The 20,217-nt window shown below is 41.2% G+C and overlaps 1 protein-coding gene across 1 annotated transcript in view; it reads right to left on the reverse strand.

Moving 5' to 3' along the window:
- The window catches only part of ttbk1a (tau tubulin kinase 1a), a 33,278-nt gene that overhangs the window by 6,839 nt on the left and 6,222 nt on the right, over positions 1 to 20,217 (reverse strand). The window contains 12 exon segments of the mRNA XM_031563561.2: positions 6,704 to 6,855; positions 6,858 to 7,258; positions 8,253 to 8,395; positions 9,365 to 9,551; positions 11,139 to 11,296; positions 11,484 to 11,609; positions 12,417 to 12,509; positions 13,007 to 13,072; positions 17,500 to 17,604; positions 17,775 to 17,915; positions 18,201 to 18,274; positions 19,208 to 19,355. Of these exon segments, the coding sequence (XP_031419421.1) occupies positions 6,704 to 6,855; positions 6,858 to 7,258; positions 8,253 to 8,395; positions 9,365 to 9,551; positions 11,139 to 11,296; positions 11,484 to 11,609; positions 12,417 to 12,509; positions 13,007 to 13,072; positions 17,500 to 17,604; positions 17,775 to 17,915; positions 18,201 to 18,274; positions 19,208 to 19,355 (1,794 nt within the window).

Consider the following 20,217-nt stretch of genomic DNA (forward strand, 5'->3'; position numbering starts at 1 on the left):
CCAATGGCAGCTCATATGTTGGAGCCTTTGTTTGGAAATTGCAAAAAAACAGAAACAATCCTGACTCCGCCTACGGCTGAAGAAGCACTCAAACTGGTCTTTCCCCCTGACCAGTGGTCTTTCCCCCTGACCAGTGGTAACAGATGAGTTTTCATTATTGCCTTTGCTATCTGTTGCATCACTGTCACTGTCGGCCATGGCTACGACTACGACTACAGCTCGTCTCCTCTCCTCTCTTCTCTTCTCTTCTCCTCTCCTCACTCCTTTTGGGTAAAGTGCAACAGTGAGGTACAGTACTCAAAACGACAACGGAGGACACCACATGGAGTCAACATCTTTTGATATCCGTTGGCTAAACACGCCACGTTCAATCACCCTCTGCTACAAGACATGTGATCTCGTCATGGTCACACACAGAAACAACAGTTCAACTGTTTTTGTTTAGTTTAACACTCTGCAGCCCTAGTCTAGGTCAAATACTTTCCATCGGTACAACATGTAAACGATGCAGGAAGAAATGGGAACACAAAAGTGCATCGACTACAGCCTGTAGCCATCGGATTAACAGGATACAGGACAAAAAGCCAACACTGTGACTCAGAAACACAGAAGCATATCAAGAGATTACGAAGCCCATCTGGATCTGCTCTCGTGGAAATATGACTATATATGACCAAATTCTGAAGTGTTCTCTGAAGTGTGCCCTCTCTCGAGGAGCTGCTCAGTTCAACCTTTCATTTGACATCAGGAACTTCCGCTGAATGCAGATATAAATACGGTCCTCGGAGTGCGGTCGCCCATTAAGTAACTTTTAAATGTATAGAGGCATTTTCAGACCATGTTGTAAGTCCATATTTGGAAGACATGCCCATGTGTATAAAATGCAGCACAACAAGTAACAAACTCCAACTTAAATCTGTTGACTGCCACATTCCATACACGGATATACTTTTTCAAACTGTTGGCTCAGGTAACAGTAGCTTAAGTAAGAAGAAAAGATTTGGATTTCCTCTCCTAATTTGCAGTAAACCAATCATTGTTTTACAATTGTATTTGCAAAGTGTGCGGTCACATTGCCATTCCTGGCCCAGTCCACCGTGTGAGAAGTTCATATTTCGTACAGTTACTATGGTTACAGTTACTATGGTCACTGACACAAAGAGGTAGCTTCGAAGGTTACCTCCAAGATTCTATTAGTCAGAGGATTCAGTTCAATTTAGTCGATTTCGATGGTGGTTTTGAACTCTCCATGTACCTCGAACCCAAATGGCGACTCAGCAGTTCACACTAGACTAATGAACAGGTCCGTACAATAAGTAACCAGTGTGCAGCTATGAATAAGAAGGTGCACTGTATGCATAACTTGATACACGACCTTTCGTTTTTAGCAGTAGCTTCAGGGCATTTAGCTTGCATGTTCATTGGCATGCGAGCTACTTAGGAACACAAATAAAACTACTTGAACTGGTATTTTATACTGCCCTGATTTTATAAATAATGATTTAAATAAATCACTGAACTGAAACAGGGAGGCGCACGTGCTCCCTCGGTTTGAAGGGGCAGAGCACTTGGGATGGAAAGGTTGGAGATATTAGTGTCCCGAGTGTGCATGAGTGAACATACACCCAGCACAAACATCCAACCAACAAAGCAAAAACCTCTGGACTCCATATTCACCCCCTCTAGCTTAAGTAACCTAGCATGAGCCTTGCAAAAGACAAATACACTTATTGCATTACAACAGATTTCTTTCCCCCTCCTCTTTTCAATGTTTTGGTGGGATCGACATTTCAGTCTGTTTTACTGTATTTACGTATGTGTGTGTGTGTGTGTGTGTGTGTGTGCATATGTGCAAGCACAGGGAGAGACTGAACAAACATGAAGAGAGTAGAGGTCATGAGCAGATGGTGCCTTAACTGGCGTTCTTGTTCATGAGTTTGGCCAGCATCTGCTGGATCTGTGAGCGTGAGACGTTGACGATGGAGTGGCGGGCGGCGCGGGGGCTTCCAGGGGTCTGGAGGGGCGCGTGGCGCCGGGAGCCCCAGCGGCCTTGTGCGTGGGCGGGGCTGCTCTCGGCCGAGCGACTGCGCTGGATGAAGGAGCTGTTGGCGGCGTGAGGGTACTGTTCTGTCTCCAGTGTGGATGAGGAGAAGACATAGGAGGCCAGCCGCCGCAGCTGATTAGGCCTGGGGCCGTGCAGCCGGTCCTCATCCAGCTGGAGAGATGGAGGAGTCGTGAGAGGCAGGCAGAGAGAGAGAGAGAGGGAACGAGAGAGAGAGAGAGAGAGAGAGGGAACAAGAGAGAGAGGGAGTGAGAGAGAGAGAATACGAGACAGTGAGTGTATTTATTTTGTGGAGGTGTTTTAAGAATCCTGTACAACCTATGTCATTCTATACATGCAGTACGAGGGAAGAGAAGCACTTTCAGAAAGGAGGGCATCAACTCCTTTCAAGAGTTTTAACAGACCACCCAGACTCAGGAGACTCTAGACCCAGACTAAGACACTCGCTAGAAACACAGGGAGGGTGTTTTATGGTGCTTTATACTGGATGGAGGAGGATCAGTTGAAAATGGGAGGTTTTCAGTTGCCTAGGCGACCCTACTCTCTACACAGGTCTTTCAGGATGGCCATTGTGTCACCGTTTGGGAACACACTATTTTGGCTACAGTATGACAGAGAAGACATGTCTGATGCTCGGCTCGGCTACGGCTCATTGTAAATGCAAACAGTCTGGAGAGAACACAAAAGCAGTGCATCAGGCACACAGACACAAACACACAAATTAAGAGATGGGGTTTATGATGGAAACAAAACCAAACCAAAAAGTCATGAAATATTCAGAAAAGAAGTAGAAAAAAAAAGATTCAGCTTTGAAAAACAGACAGGAGGGACTGTCCTAGACTGTGCTTACCGCAAACACATCTCTCTCTTCTTTAGCCGCTCCCTTGGCTCTTTGTCCTTGGGTGAAATCAACTTGTCATACTTTTGAGCGACACAGTAGGTCAGACACAGGCAGCAGTTATGTGAGGCGTACAGAGAGAATGGTGGGAAAAGCAGGAGGAGTCCTTGCCTTTACCAGAACATTGGAGAGGCATGACTTGAACGAGTGCATGAGTAGAAAATGCTGTGGAATGGCTAAGGTTTTTAGTAGTGCTGTCAAATGATTAAAATATTTAATCGCGATTAATCGCATTTATGTCATAGTTAACTCAAAATTAATCGCGATTAATCACACATTTTTATCTATTCTAAATGTCCCTTCGTTTATTTATATTTTCCATCATTTTATTTTTATTTTAATGCCCTTATCAACATGGGAAAGTGGATTGGCTTGCTTTATGCAAATGTTTTATTTTATTGAAAACCAACATTGCCAAACAGGGCGGTACAAAATAAAATTATAAAGTGCACATTTCAGGTAAACAAGGACTCAGCCTATAGTGCAGTTAAACCATGGCTTAATATTTTCTTTTTTTCAAGTTTGCTGGGAACATAGCAGTCAGGCCTCTTATTTCAGAAACAATGAACCGTAACAGTTAGGTTACCAATAAAAGGTAAGCCTACTACTTCTTTGCTTTAGGCCAGCTGCCTGTTGACATTTTCAGACAACAGTGAAGCTCGCTTCTTTTAAAAGTAAACTTTCCATTCAGAAGCTTTTTATCATCCATTTCGCCGTATCGCGCTCACCATTCACTCAAACTGTAACGTTAGCCTACTACACAGTTTGCGAGGGCAAAAAGAATGTTAATCTAAAAAAAAAAAAAAAATAATAATAAAAAAAAAAAAATTGCGTTAATCTCGCGATAAAAAAATGTACGGCGTTAAAATGGGTTTGCGTTAACGCCGTTAATAACGCGTTAAACTGACAGCACTAGTTTTTAGTACTTTTACTGTGATTTTGTTTCTTCGTTACTGTGATTGTATTTGCTACACTATTAGAAGACGAAGCATCCAACATCTGACAATTAATTAGGGCTAGAAGAACTGGGAAAATGATTAACCCTTAATCTTTACATAGTCATCAGTTCTGTTTTCTGAATGTAGCCAAGAGTAGATCTGAGTTTTGAATGGAAACAAGAGCACTGGCTTTTGCTTTCAAGGTAGACACATCAACGTTACATTGTTAACATTAATGTTATGTTGTGTCACTGATGTAAGAAATGAGTAGCTATGTTTACTTGCTGGTCCGCCATCACTGTTGTGCTTGAAGCTACACACTGGGTTGAGGCTGTTGGGTCATTTTCTCATTCTGGGTTGTTTCCTGTAACCCAGCCGCTAGGTTAGGGGTTGAGGACAGTGTCCCCCCTCTTCTACACCAGATGTGACATATCTACCCAGCGACTGGGTCACTTAAACTGTTTCATTGTTTGAACTACCAACAAGTTAACAAAAAAAGGCGTTATTCTTCCAACCTTCCTGTCCAGCAGTAGACACATTTTGGGGTGAAATGAAGGTTTGTATCTACTGTTAACCTTTTTTTTTATCCAGCACAAAGACATGCTCTTCGTGAAATGATTGATTGACGATTGATAACTATTACAGCCTGCTAACTCCTTTTTCTGATAGTTAGCTTTAGCTGATGCTAGTTAACTTTGTCAATAGGCTAATGTTTACATTTGATAATGTTAAGCCTCAAAAGTTAAACGCCATATTAGCCATTTCATTTCTCCCGGTAGGGTCCCTTTTCTGTTGCTTTCCCTTTCTCCATGTCTTTCCTTCTCAATCCCATTTCAACTCTTTAACAAAACAAAAAGGTATCCAGGTAGCAGGCACAGGTAAACAGAGTGTGTACTTCACATGTCCATTTTGTGTTCGATTTACAGATCTAACATCCCCCAAAATGGATGGGACAGTGGAATTCCCCCACATGATGAAAAGTAACACTTGATTTCTAAAACTAGGCCTGTTAATGTTGTAAAATGTAAAAACTTGTATTTGACTGTGTAGGCTAACGTTACTTATGTCTTATATCAGCCTAGTTAATCGATACATTAGGATATAAATGTTAGGATAAGGTGTGACTTTTAAACTTAGTAAAAACATTTAGTTTGTACAAACGAATTACTGGGCTTTAATATGAGCCAGCATACCGGTTGAAGTATCTGGCAACCCCAGTGTTGGTATTGTCTAATAGTAACCCAATGGCTGGGCTAAAATAGCAATGTGAATCCAACCGATGGGCTAGGTTCACCCAGCATTGGGTTGGTCCTAATTACCAATCAGATCCATTTCGCTGGATTAGGATAACCCAACGCGAATTATGTCCAATAGTTAACCAGCACTTGGGTTAAAAAACAATCCAGTTTGGGTTGTTTTCAACCAGCATTTTTCAGAGTGTAGCGATGTTGGGAAAACAGAGACGCAGAAAGATGTATGGTTATGTAATGATGTGCTTCTCCAGCCTGTGGAAAAGCAAAGCCCAGAAAAGAACCTAGTTTGCATTTGTGGAAAGACTTTACACACTATATCTGGTTAAAGGCGCAGTCCTCGATTCTAGCAATTGTTGATATTTAAGATCAACAGCCAATCAAAGTATCCATGGTAAACGTTAAGTCCTGTGGCCAGCACGTCGGATGCGTGTAGCCTCTGCAGACCTTGAGCACTACGCCAGGCATGTAACGTCATCGGATGGAAAACCTGGCAAAGGTAGTTGAGAATGATGATTTTTCTCATTTGGATTTTGAGGAGGTATGCCAAGTTTGAATTATAACACCAGGGGAAATACATTTGAATGCTCTTTTTGCACTATAAAAGTGGCATTAAACAGATGAAACATATGCTTAAAACTCAGAAATGTCTATTTTGATTTGTCTTAGATACGTTACGACAAATACTCTGTTGATTTCTTTAGTGGTGATCAAGAGATTGGATAATGAAAGCTACAGTGACCCTAGACTTTCATCTTGAATCGCAATGAATCGCCTCACAGAAACTGTTCTCGAAAATATACAGCACTATGTTGATTTTTCCAGTATATTTAACACCAAGTAAAATTGTATTATTATTATCATTATTTAAATTGAAAATGTTGATGACCTTTACCATATACAATAGCTAGAATGGCAAATTGATATTAGAATTCTTCTTATGTCTAGGTATCAAACATAATGGGATTTGCACCTTCGGTTTTATGTGATTGAAAAAAAAACCCTGCAACAGCAACAAGGAAAAAACATTTGTGACCACAAAACTCCTTGGACTAACGGGCAGAAAATGTGCATGTTAACAATAGAACCGCACAAGGAAGATGCAGTGAAGAAGTACATTATTCCTCAGTCATGTGCAGTCAGCATGGCGACATAAACAAAAAAGGATTCTTAATCAGTAATACCTGTACTGTGCTTATCCAAATGACTCGAAAACTTTGAAAAACTTGAAAGAATACACTTTTAGAAAGTGTTGAATAAAGAGGACATTTAAATAATTAAATAATTAAAATAAAGTTCAAAAACATTCATACCATAAATAACAAAATGGAAATTAGGTGGTGGAATCCAGACCTGGATCAAACACGTTTAAATACCTTTTGGCACTGAGTATCAAACATGTCTGATGAAAAGTATTCAAAATCTTTGCCATTTTTGTTTTAAATATGCGCAAACCAGGTGTGGACTGCTATGTGTGGATACGAGATGGTTCTGTAGCTGGGCCATCTTGAGCTTATTCTATAAAGTGCTGTCTGGGCACAGCATATGCTCTTACCGGTCTGTGAGGTCCTGTTGAATCCGACTCCCTGTGGCGTGGCAATGAGTGGCATGGGGATTGCGCCAGGCTCTCCGAGGTGGAGGGACCCGCCCGTAGCCCACTGCAGCGCCTCGACACCTCCTCCTCAGTCACCGGCAGCATGGCCCGCGCCCCCCCCCTCCTGCTCCTCCTGACCAGTTGGTCTTGGGTCGCACCGTCTGATCGCCCGCTCCCAGTGCTCCCCCCCTCAGCCTTCTGCGCTCCTCCTGCTCCTCCAGGGGCCGGAGCTCCTCGGGGTCGTCATCTGTGGTGCCAGACGTGGTGGGCTGGAAGTCCCTCAGCTCTGTCTCTTTGTCAATGATCACCCACTCCTTGCTGTCAAAGTCCTCCTCCTCGGCCAGCGGCACGGAGCCAATGAAGGCGTTACTGTGCGCCTCCTGGTCCACTGATGCAGACGCCTCCTGCCGGCCGCTGGCCAGTGGATTGCCACGGATACCGTCCAGCGAGAGCATCTGTGCCGGCTGGGAGGAGTAGACGTGTCGTGAAGGCGACCCGAGGATGTCCATGCGTGACCTTGACATCCATTCACAAAACACCACACACACAAACACTTGCCTCAGTTTTGATTTGCGGTGCTTTGGAAGGCACTTGGACATGTCCTGCTTCCATTGCAGTACGGTAAACAGATAGTATTATAGGACCACTGTATTCAATCATTCTTTTGTACCTCTAAAAAAGGGAGCTGAAAAGGCTATCACTGTGGTATAATATTCAAAATAGTGCACTTAAGGAAATGACGCAAAACAAGAAAGATAATACTCTGGCATAGAAGGATACCCTCCTAACCGTCACTTCCTGCGCCCGGTAAAAGAGCAGAATGGAATGGAATCATGTAACTGCCGACCAACAGAAAAATGGAAAAAAAAGGTTTAGTGATCAAGAAATATAGATATTAATAAGATAATAATAAGATATTTAGATATACCTGCTATAATAAGAGATATTATAGGGCTGTAATGAAATAAAGTAAACCTGCTCAAAAAAGGCCTATTTGGGTGGCAAGACATAAAAAGGTGAACAAAAGAAAATGCGGAAACAAAACTGGTGCTCGGACTACTAGTGCTTGAACTACTGCAGTCATTGCTTATAGAAGCGAGCTCTTTGCGCTCGGACACGCTAACTGGATTACACTTACTTATAAGAGACAGACACAATTCACTGCAAAACAATACAGTGTGGTCTTCTACCCAGGTGTCAAAGGTACCTCTGAATACATACTCAGTCTGTCCTTGGCGTGCCTAGGCAAGCACTCACGGGCGGATGCACTATCTATATCTGCTTCCCTTTCTGCTGTCTATAAATAATGCACTAGCGACAGTCACCGTCAAGAGGTCGCCTGGAGTCTTTCCGACCTCCTTTGAGTCTGTGAGAGGGAGGGCAATAACTATTCATCCAAAGCACTATATGCATTAGATCATAGCCATCAAATCTGAAAACAAGAGACACATTCTAGATTAAAGATGAAACAATTTGACTATGTCTGTGACTTTGGTCCAAGGTCACCCACCCCCGTCCGTAGCCGTCTCTCCCTTCTGCAGCCGAGAGGCGGTCCGACTCTGGGCTGTTGATCCGGCGGTACCGCAGTGAGCGCACCTGACCACTGGGGGACTCAGGACATCCCCCACGAGTCCCGTCCTCCTCCGGCCCACCCTGAGGGGAAACATGGACAAATGAACAGCTGCAGTTAAAAAACAAAAAGCCAGTGTCGCACACACACCCTAGTATATCTTCTTTTCACGCAGGTTTCTGTATTCCTCTCTCAGAACTGTCTGTTTTATCCTAACCAGTCTTACTCATAAGAGTGATCATCAGAACTTGAACTGCTCTATTCTGTGACTGAAGCTTTGAGAATACCAACAGTTACTGCTCCACGATGTCTCCGTGATTTCAACTCAAATCTAGGCATGCATGGCTTAAATCAGTTTGGATGAAGGACTGCCAACTTCACGCCACTCTTTCGAAAAACTGAGCTGTTGGTATTCCCAACCAATCGCTCTTTTCAAAATAACATTTTCAAATAGTCTCTATGTCATTGGCCCAAACTAAAGCTGCAGGACGCTTCAGCCTCAAGCTCATGTCACTTTATTCGCTATAATATTTGGCAGTCAAGAGAGAGAGAAGAAGGGACATTACCGTTTATGCAGCACATATACACCCAAGCATACATACAACAGTGCCAGGGGTAATTATGTGCTAGAGCGAGTAGCAAGCATTCAAATATTTCCCTGTCATCAGAAAATTTGGTATACTAATTTATAGAGTTTTGTTTCGAGGCCGTGTATGAAAGGCTTCTAAAAGGCTATTATGGGCAAGGAGGAGGATGGGAACTCTAGCTGAGGATCATCCCTGCCTCTCCATCAAAGCCCCCTCTGCACACACACACACACACACACACACACACACACACACACCCACACACACCCACACACACCCACACACACACACACACAAGGAAATGAGGACCTGATACCAAACCATCCGTGAATGCAAATATTCACTGCACATAGAATTGAGATCCATCCATAGCATAGGTGAGGTGCACCCACTCTTACAACATTTCCTATCATTCCGATCCAAAAACAGCATGTACTGTAAAAACATGTAAAAAAGACTGCTCACCTTGCCGAGGTTGATCCTGAGTTTATTGCGGTTGAAGTCTGTGTCCTCCCAGTCACATTCTGTGGCTGTCTGCCGTGCGGTTGGCATGACTGGAGGGGCGTTCTCCTGGTCACTCAGGTGCTCGTCCTGCAGAACATCGTCTGTGTTTTCACGCATCTCACTAGGACCCGGGGTCATGTTCACCACCCTGGGGCAGACACAACAGAAATGATTGGGTTGGTACGACTGTTTAGGGTCGTGAATAACAGAAATGATAGTGTTGTTACGACTGTTAGGGTCGTGAATACCAGAAATGATAGTGTTGGTACGACTGTTTAGGGTCGTGAATACCAGAAATGATAGTGTTGGTGCGACTGTTTAGGGTCGTGAATAACAGAAATGATCGTGTTGTTACGACTGTTTAGGGTCGTGAATACCAGAAATGATAGTGTTGGTACGACTGTTTAGGGTCGTGAATACCAGAAATTATAGTGTTGGTACGACTGTTTAGGGTCGTGAATAACAGAAATGATAGTGTTGGTACGACTGTTTAGGGTCGTGAATACCAGAAATGATTGGGTTGGTACGACTGTTTAGGGTCGTGAATACCAGAAATGATAGTGTTGGTACGACTGTTTAGGGTTTGGAATAACAGAAATGATAGTGTTGTTGTGACTGTTTAGGGTCGTGAATACCAGAAATGATAGTGTTGGTACGACTGTTTAGGGTCGTGAATAACAGAAATGATAGTGTTGTTACGACTGTTTAGGGTCGTGAATACCAGAAATGATAGTGTTGGTACGACTGTTTAGGGTTTGGAATTAAACTTCCAGGGTCTTGAATAAAACATTTTGAGTAATGCACAGTGCTTAACTTACAGCAACATACCATACATCACAGTTAAGCTGACGCTTTAGTGTTGATGGACGCTGTTATTCACTAGGTGTAAAATGGATTCAAGGATATTCATCAATGCAGTGCAGTGCATATTGGGGAGGCATTGTTCATTGGTTATTATAATGTATTTGATTACAAACATACACCTTCAATCTTAAGGCAAAACAAAGCTTCCTACATTTGAAATAGCCTAGCTTACATCCAACTAGTAGGCAAGAAAAATAGATGTCATTCAGCAATTTCTGCTCCTCCATTAGTATGACATGGTTAATTAGGCAGGTTCTCAGAGTTAAGTTAGCTAACAGTAAACCTAAAATGTTTCCGCAAATTGTATTAGTATATTAGTATAAACAAATACACCAGAGCATACAGTCATTTTGCATTCTACCACACTCGAGCAAAGACTCCACTCTAGTCCACAAACAATGACACAGGGCTCGTCAGCCCTTCATGAATAGATATATACTTCTACGACTCCGTTACTCCGCGGTCACGCAGTTGCCTCGACGGACTCGTTTTTTCATTTATGGTTCTCCAACGGTTGTGGGTGTTGCAAAGCAATAATAAAAAAAAAGATGGCGGTGGACCGAACTCCGTAGATGGTTTGTTTGACTTCTTTTTGCTTAGATTTTGTAAAAGTTACCGAGAAATAGACACTGTAAAAAACCCCGTTATCGTAACTGAAAAAGACGTCTGAGGGGATTTGAGAGGTGTCTGAGCCAGCTATCTAATGTTGGCATACTACTACCCACAAGGTAAACAGCGATGTATTAATGGATTGAAGGAGACGGATAGTTACAAAAGGCCACGGAGAGGTGCTCGGAGAGGGTTTGCCACGACGGAGAGGGCTCTCCGTGTCTCCGTAAACGGACGACCATAATTTGGGCTTTCGACTCACCCGATCATGGCGGCAGTCTGCCGCGTGTTGTGCTGTGGTGCTGTGGACGTGCTGTTTGTGGACTGGAGGGTCTCATTGCCCCCTTTCTCCCAGTCATACGGCTCATTCTCTGTGACAATCCTGTCTTTCATGCTGTTGTCAAACACTGACATCAGGAGCTGTGAAAAACATTAAAGAGATATATTTTATAGTTGTATGTCTGTTATTTTATATGGAACTTGGCGTCTGAAATAAAGATAAAAAAAAAAATAAAAAAATACATTTATATAGTATACATTTGTGTCAAAAAGCCACTCTCAAATGGACTGATGTCTTAAAATGTCTTAAAAAGAGAAGTTAGCCTACCTGATAGTCTGGCTTAGTGGAGTAGTCAAGACCTAAGACGTGCTCCAAGAAGACCGTGAACTCAGAAGGCATGTGTTTCAGCAGCATCCGGTGGTCATAGCGATCCTTTATCTGTCCAACTTGTTCCTTTGACCAGTAGAGACAAAAGGAAGTCTATTTGAATGTACTCAAATGTTTAATATCAGCAGTACAAGTACATGTCTAGCACAGTATAGTTTTGTGTGCTAAATATAAGTGCAAAAAATATATATATTACAAATGTAGTAATTAAATGAATATTTAGTGTATTAAGACAAAGTATACTACCCCATAAATATAAAGAAGTGTAGTTTATTAGTGCAGTTCTTTACATTAGTTTACTTTGACTGCTTTAAATATAGCCTACATTCAATGTAAGTGGATTTTCATGGTGACTGTAGTGTAGTTGTCATGTAATCTGTTTTCACTGGGATCTTCATGAACATGCACAATGTAAAGATATCTTTGATACATGTTGCAAATTACCTCATTGATAGCTAGCTAGCAATTTAAGCTCAGCCAATCAGTTGTATGGAACAACATTAGCGAGCTAGTTAGCTAGCATTGGATATTTTTGAATAACTGGTAAGCAATCATGCCAAGCAATAGCCGTGTTTTCTGGCAGTTATCACCATGTAGTTATCTTTCAAAGAGGCAATACCAGCTAGCTTCATTGTTATTTTGAAAACTTTTACAGAATGCAGAACTGAAGAGAATTCATGGGAGATATATGTTCCTAGCAGGGTAACTTATTACCCAGCTGTCAACTGTCAAGCTTTTGTGATCTGAAGCACTGAACTGAAGCCAAAAGAATTCCTTTCAATTGTTCTGATGGCATGAAAACTTGAACTGTTCAACAGATTTCAATGCTAACTTGTTAACGCTCGTCACTATTCACATTACTGTACACAGTACCTTGTCCTTGATTTTTCTCCATGGTAACTGCCCAACAGCGAACTCCACCAACATGTAAAATAAAGACCATAGATCATCGTGGCGACCCATTTCCTGAAAAAAGGAAAGATAAAACAAACACACACACAGTAACTGTTAAACTGTATATCCTTTTTGTAGTGCCCAGGTGCATGACAACATGCTGAGACTGCATATTTACATTCCAACACATATGGAGTCGATTAGACAATAGTTTATACCCTACTTACTGAGAGAGAGGAGATATGTGTGTGTGTGTGTGTGTGTGTGTGTGTGTGGGGGTGTGGGTGTGGGTGTGGGTGTGGGTGTGGGTGTGGGTGTGTGTGTGTGTGTGGGGGTGTGTGTGTGGGGGTGTGTGTGTGTGTGTGTGTGTGTGTGTTTGTGAGAAACAAAACCTAACACAAATGGTTTGGCACCTGATGGACCCTCAGGCTTTCTCCAGCAGTAGCAATGTTTACATGTTTAATCCCATATCCCAACGTGTACTGGTTGAATATGCGACAGTGACACTTATAATAAGTATATACAGTACTATAATAACACATATGTAAATATCTCATTCAAATACTTACTTTGTTTTTATGTGCATTGACTGAAGCATATCGTACAGTTCCTCTGAACCCTGCAACTGTCCTTGGCTATAAGGGGATAAAACAAAAGAATATGAGGAACAACGGATCAGAACATTTCTTTTTCAAGTGTTGCATTACACAGAAAATAGGCCTACGTATATTCACTTCATGGCATTTAACAAAACAAAACAAACCAAAAACAACATAAGTGAAAAACAGCACATGGTGAATTGATGGGGGAGAAAGTCAAAGTGAAAGTCAGGGGTCTCTCTGATCATGTTCATGCTGTTCCGTTTGTGTCAGTAAGGTGTGGTTCAGTGGTGTCAATCTAGTACTAGGACAAAACAGAGGGCACTATATAAAAAATCATATTTGTTTCAAAATAGTTCAATCGTTTTGTAACACTAAACACAGAATGAAGAATTTTGGCTTAGGCTTATGAATAGAATGTAGAGAAATAACCGTTTTGATATAATGTGTTTGTTGACATCAAGGCCTACTAAAGTTAGCATGCCAAACAGCTAGCGACACTCCAGCCTCTCCCATAATACCACTCTGTACCTCGAGAGAGGATAGTCAGTTAGTGTAGCGCAAACAGCAAGTAAGTTTGGCTATACTATAGTTAACAGCAAGGCCTATCATCTAGCTCAAAAACTCAAGTGCTTAAATGAAGACCTACAGACTTTTTGATCACTTCTGTGAAGGGAGGGGGGGGGGGTCCCCTGGTCCCTCCCAAACATAGTGATGCAATGTCCCCAATCTGCTTGGAGTCGCGAGTATAAAATCGTTTAACTCACTAGTCGAACAGCAAACCAGAACTTCATATAGCTTTAAGTATATGTTAATTAACAACTACTTTCTGTAAAATTCAGGCAGGTTAGGGGCTGATATATGACAAGGGCAAAAATCGAGTTATTCATCTATGGAACTATTCGTAAAAACCCAGGGGTTCTTCATGTGTCAGGCTGGAAGTTAAACTTGAAAAATGGAAGAAGAAAGAAGTATTTTGATGTTAGAGATTTGGTAATGTCTGCCTAGAATATTTGGCAAATATGTCCATTAAATAATTGAACAGTTTGGGTCTGCACCAAACTGAAAGAACTATAAAAAACGATCCTCATGGAAACGTTTTTAAAATACATTTATCAAACAAATCCCCTGCATCTGATTTCACTCTAAATACACTAAAATAAAACATGTTATATACATAATTGCTCCAGATGTGTTTCTTTGTGTGCAGTATTTCTGTGAAAGATGAGACCCCTGCGGTGTGAGACAGACGTGAAGGCTGGCGGTGGGAACTCACACACAACAGAGGTGGGGGGGCAGAGATCTGATGGAGAAACGGGATCATACATGCACTTCAAATCAAAATCCAAAAGGAACTGCAACACAACACAAAACAGGGTCAAACTGAAAAAAGGCAAAGTCAACAATCATGAAGGATGAGCAAAACATATCAGTAATGCTCGCTAACAGATTCATTTCAACATTGAGCCTGAAGAATTTTCTGAAATTATAACAGCCAAATATATATAGAAATAAATATATAGCCAAATAAAGTGAAGAAATATTCCACTGCTGGAGAACAACAGTAGTTGGGCTATTTTTTATCTGCAAGCCAATGTATGTATCTAACTCTTCAACAGTCTGGAACTAACTCATCTAACAGGGGCTCTAAAGGTTGAGATGGCCGCTGACCAGCCCACATTCATGCAGTCAGACTTAAGATAAACATGGGTCAGATTGGTAGGTAACGCTAGAATAGCAGGTCAGAAATTGGACGATTAACAAAGAACAGATACTGTGCAAAAACAGAAGGAGAGAAAATGATAAGAAAGGATGAGTTTCTCTCAGCCAGCCCTGCATGCAAAGGTAATCTTATGTAAGCAGGCTCATTCAATATTAACACGGCTACATCCACTTTACAGCAGTGTTGAGTTGAAGAGACAATGTATGACAGGAGTAGGAGAGATGGACAGAAATGCAACTACATGGAAAAACTACACGAGTGATTGATTAAAGATGAAAATGAACATAGATAAGACACAATCACAGAGAGAAAAAAGACAGAATGATTGGCATAACATTGGCTGGTGGGTGTGCCACATCATGTTGATGCTGTGCTGTAGTGGCACAGGCGGGGCACAGTGATATGCAGGGAAGAGCAAACCTCTGTGGATCTGTTAGCAGGCGGAGCAGTAGGGACCGCGAGGGGGAGGCATAGAGTTCTACAAGTCTGATCTATATACAAATATCCGTCGCAGATTCTGATCTGACAGACTTGAAATGTTTACCAGTAGCATATTGCAGAAAATAAAAGAGATATGCTGGCATTCATTTTCATACAATATACATATAGGAAATTTGGATAGACCTACCCAAATGAGACCCTTTGAAGGCGAATACATCCTGAAACTATAATAATAGGTAGCGTTTGCCATGATGGACTGGACTTGTGTTTGACCCCTTTGCTGAGAAATGGAAAGTCAAATGTGCTGCCTCATGTGACGTCACATCTATACCAACTACTTGATCATGTGACGTCACATCTTTCCCAACTACTTGATCATGTGACGTCACATCTATACCAACTACTTGATCATGTGACGTCACATCTATACCAACTACTTGATCATGTGACGTCACATCTTTCCCAACTACTTGATCATGTGACGTCACATCTTTCCCAACTACTTGATCATGTGACGTCACATCTTTACCAACTACTTGATCATGTGACGTCACATCTATACCAACTACTTGATCATTTCAATAATATTATCTTTATCAACTACTTGATCATGTGACGTCACATCTTTCCCAACTACTTGATCATGTGACGTCACATCTTTAGCAACTACTTGATCATGTGACGTCACATCTTTATCAACTACTTGATCATTTCAATAAGATTTGTTCTGCTGCTCTTGACAAAGTCGCCCCCATCGAGTCCAAGTCAAAACATTCATATAAACAGCTTGGGTTAATGATGACTTGCACTCTCTCAAGTGGAGTGGAGTTAAATATTAATGTCTACAGAAGCAAAAGCAGGAAGACTCTAATGTGCTAATCAATAGCACTCACAATATTCATCGAATACAAGTGACAGCTTCTTGGATCCTCCTCGTTCTACCTTGACTGCATCATCTGCAGCTGATTGTGAACGGTTTTTATTCTTTTTTATGACAGGTAAAAATGATCAGATCTAGGATTACTGTGGATATCCCAAACCCAATACCTCCAAACTTCAGGCAATTCAAGCCAGTCACATTAGACACCCTTTCCAACAGCATCTCACACACAAACTTCTACCTGCCATTTAGATGCTATATCTATTAAACTAAAATAGGCTATGGGTACAACTGGTCCCTCTGTCCTGTTAGTACTTAACAGCGTGTCTCATCAGGTAATATATCCCAGTAAAACTGAAGTCTGCCACTCCAGAATCCATCCTGAAAAACATCCATCCATGACCCTCATGTCCATCACAGACCCAAACCTACATCCATCCTTGCCCCTCATGTTCTTAACCTCTTAACCATCACAGACCCAAACCTACATCCATCCTTGCCCCTCATGTTCTTAACCTCTTAACCATCACAGACCCAAAACTACATCCATCCCGGCCCCTCATGTTCTTAACCTCTTAACCATCACAGACCCAAAACTACATCCATCCTTGCCCCTCATGTTCTTAACAATCACAGACCCAAACCTACTTGAAAAAGTTGCACTAGCGCAGCTGTTGTCATCAGTGATACAGAAAGTGATTGGAGGAGAGCTGCAACTGTTTACGTAAGTTCCTGATTAAATCACGCCATGAATGAATTCACATGGAGTTCCAGTTATACATACGAATCTATTGGTATAAACGATATTGTCTCATCCTATAACTCGTTTAAATATATCAGTATACCTTATAAAATCAATATACCGCCTAGCCCTTCATCCACATAGAAATTGTCTGTGAATAAGACAAGGGAAAACACTATTGCCACATAGAAGTACAGAGGATCAGAAAAGACATGATTGTATCCTGCTCAGACTCCTCACACAGACAACTGACCAGTCTCCTAGGTATCTCCTCACTACAACATCGTCTCATGCCCTTGACTTCCATTTCTCAGCGGTGGGATCGATATGTGTGCTGTGGTTTTAATAACACATGCATATCACAATCACAAGGTGACAAAACTTTGATTCAGTAGATCCAAATAAAGGTGGAAGACACAAGTCCAGTCCACAATGGCCAGTGGTATCTAGTGGTTTGGAGATACGAATATAAAACCTCAAGGCTGACACTCAGATAAGCCATCTCTTCCCATGTTTGCAACTAAATATGCAGTTGCCTGTATTCAATTCAAATCAATAAACAAATAGCCATGATAGCTTGGTCCACATGAAGTTATGCTATACATTCATTATAATTTCATTAGTTACACAGGAGATGATTTCTTGAACAAAATGTTAAAACAAAATAACTAACTTACTGGTCGAACCTCTCCGTTTGTGTTTGTGTACTGCCGTGCAAGCCCAAAGTCCAGCATATAACATTTTCTGACCGTTGAAGGCAATCTCCCCATGGCAAAATTTGACTGAAAAATGAGGGTAGTTAGTAAATGACCACAATTCATCAACAGAGCAGTGTTGAGTAAGCTAGTGTTAAATTAGTGCATGATACACCAATGCTAACTGCTGTCTAAACGATCAGCTGGCTCGAGCAGTGCCCACATCCTGTCTTATGAAATGAGGAAGTAGGACATACAGGCTTGATATCACGATGTAGGAAGCCCACGGAGTGAATGGCTTCTATAGACTCAAGAATCTGTTTTCCTAAGCGGAGGGTTGTGCTCATGGTGAAAGTGCCACGAGGTTGGCTTCTCCGGAGGTCGGCCAGATTCCGTCCCTGGAAGAGAGACAGACACTTCATCTTTGCACTGCACATGTGATGGGCTGACAAGGAATCACACAATAATAATAATAATAATAATAAAACTTTATTTATATAGCACCTTTCATGCAAAAGAATGCAGCTCAAAGTGCTTTACAGCAAAATGACAATGACAGATTCCACTGTATTTATAAATTGCAGACTTGAGACATTGAGTTAAATATACTTTACGTTACTTAAAAGTTCATAGTAGGGTTTATATTTAGTGTAATGTATGACGTAAGTTTTAAAATCCCTCACCTGAAGTTGCATAACAACATAGTTGAACTTATCATTTCTTCCACAGCCAATGAATTTACAGACATGATTTTTTCCTAAAAACATACAAAATGTAGGAATACCTCTTGATTTGTTCCATCAGTAAATCACTGCAGATGTTTTAAGAGACAAATTCACAAAGACAAATTCTCTGTAAGGCAGCTGCAAGTTAGCCAGTGTACAGTGTTGTTTTTTCCCATATTAACCAGGCCAGTGCATTTGGCACAAAATATGTTTGTGTACGCTTTCTATTAATTTGCCTGTGAAGGTCACGGTATCCTGTTAATTCAGTCTCCATCTGAAATACAGTTATATTAAAAGTACATTATGTAGGTCTTTTTTTTATTTTTGTAGGTAACTACTTTTTAAATTAAACTACTTTTCAAAAATTCATTTTGATGGCATAGGGTCATGTGACGCACACATAAATACAAAGGACGTCCCCACTAGCCACCAGGTTGTTCACTAAGTAAGTGGTTTTGTGATCTAGGTCCAAAACACTGCGAAAATGTAAGATCTTATTTATAGCAGAATGTTGCTAAAATGATCTCTATCTATTTATCTATCTATTCATATGTAGTTAGATATATATTACATATATGATAGTTAAAGATGAAAATGAAGCTTTATTCTGGAGGGCAAACTATTTCTACCTCCATCATCCCTCAAAGAACTGGGGACTGTCCTTCTTGAAAAGAGGGCCTATACAACACTACACACTGTTGGGAAATTGTATGATTGCAGGATTGAAAGTGTGTTGAAGGTGCAGGGGATACCTATGTGTTATTAGTTACTACATACTCAGTTTTTAGAGTTGTTTCTGATATTTAGTCTACCCCTCGTAAATTGCAGGCAGAATTACTACCAGTATTAAAAGCGTGCAGGCTACTTTAGAAAACGTTTAATGATAATTAGCTATGCATTCTGTGGCAGACAGACAGATCACTATTACAACAGCACCCAATGTGATGCGACACTGATTAGCTAACCTTGAAGCTTCTTTAAAACCGCCACCTCCATCTTCAAGACTTGCTTGGGCTGCTGGGCCGACTCCACCTTCAGGGCCACATTCTCTCTGGTCAGCAGGTCCAGCGCCTCGTAGATCTCCCCAAACCCCCCTCCGCCTATCTTCTTCAGCTGCAATGGAATGCACCGGAAATAGTTTGTTTCTAGTTCGTCCACAAGAAAATCATACAAGAGACAGTGACACATAAGGTCATGCAATAAATGTGTTTTAAATACATACAATTTTAAATACATAACATTTTCCTTTACACTTCAATTGCTGTAAACTCACTGGTGACATCACAAGGACACTATGATGTCTGGGCACAACCCATATAAGGAGAGAGGTTATCTGAATATGCAGCCCTGCATGCCACCTATAGGACAACACGGCACACATATCAACTGCCTCCTTACAGTCAAACTTGAACATATTGATCTTTTAAATGAAGCATATTTGGTCACTTTGCATGTACCACTTAGGTAGTGGTGAGCAACATGGTATCAATGTCCTTCCTATTTACCATCAGGCCTCGTGTAACCGCATCAGTTTCCCTTTAAAAGCACTGAGAATCCTATGATGAGCCTATTACCACGGTCATGGATTGAAAGGATCTGACCAGTCACATGGAACATTCCTGAAGAGACCACATTTCACGTCAGTGACGATGATCATTACAAAAGAAAAAACCGTCACAATTGTTTACAGAACTTTTTTTACAAATCAAAATAATATTTTAATCTCTTTGAGGCTCAAAGCTATAAATATTTGTGTAAGAATGAATCAATCAATAAATAAATCAGAAAAAAAAAGAGTCAGCTTTGTCTTGTAGATAATCTTGACCTTTTAGTTCATTCTTAACTTCAAACCATCATGCTGAAGATTACCACAGATAAGTAAATTGCATGTATTTTAAAGTGAATAAGTTAACATGTACAGCACAGTAGAGTCCAAGGAAATAATCATCCACCAAGGTTGTGTAACAAACGGTCC

Source organism: Clupea harengus, chromosome 26 (assembly GCF_900700415.2).
Source record: "Clupea harengus chromosome 26, Ch_v2.0.2, whole genome shotgun sequence".
In the NCBI taxonomy this organism is placed as follows: domain Eukaryota; kingdom Metazoa; phylum Chordata; class Actinopteri; order Clupeiformes; family Clupeidae; genus Clupea; species Clupea harengus.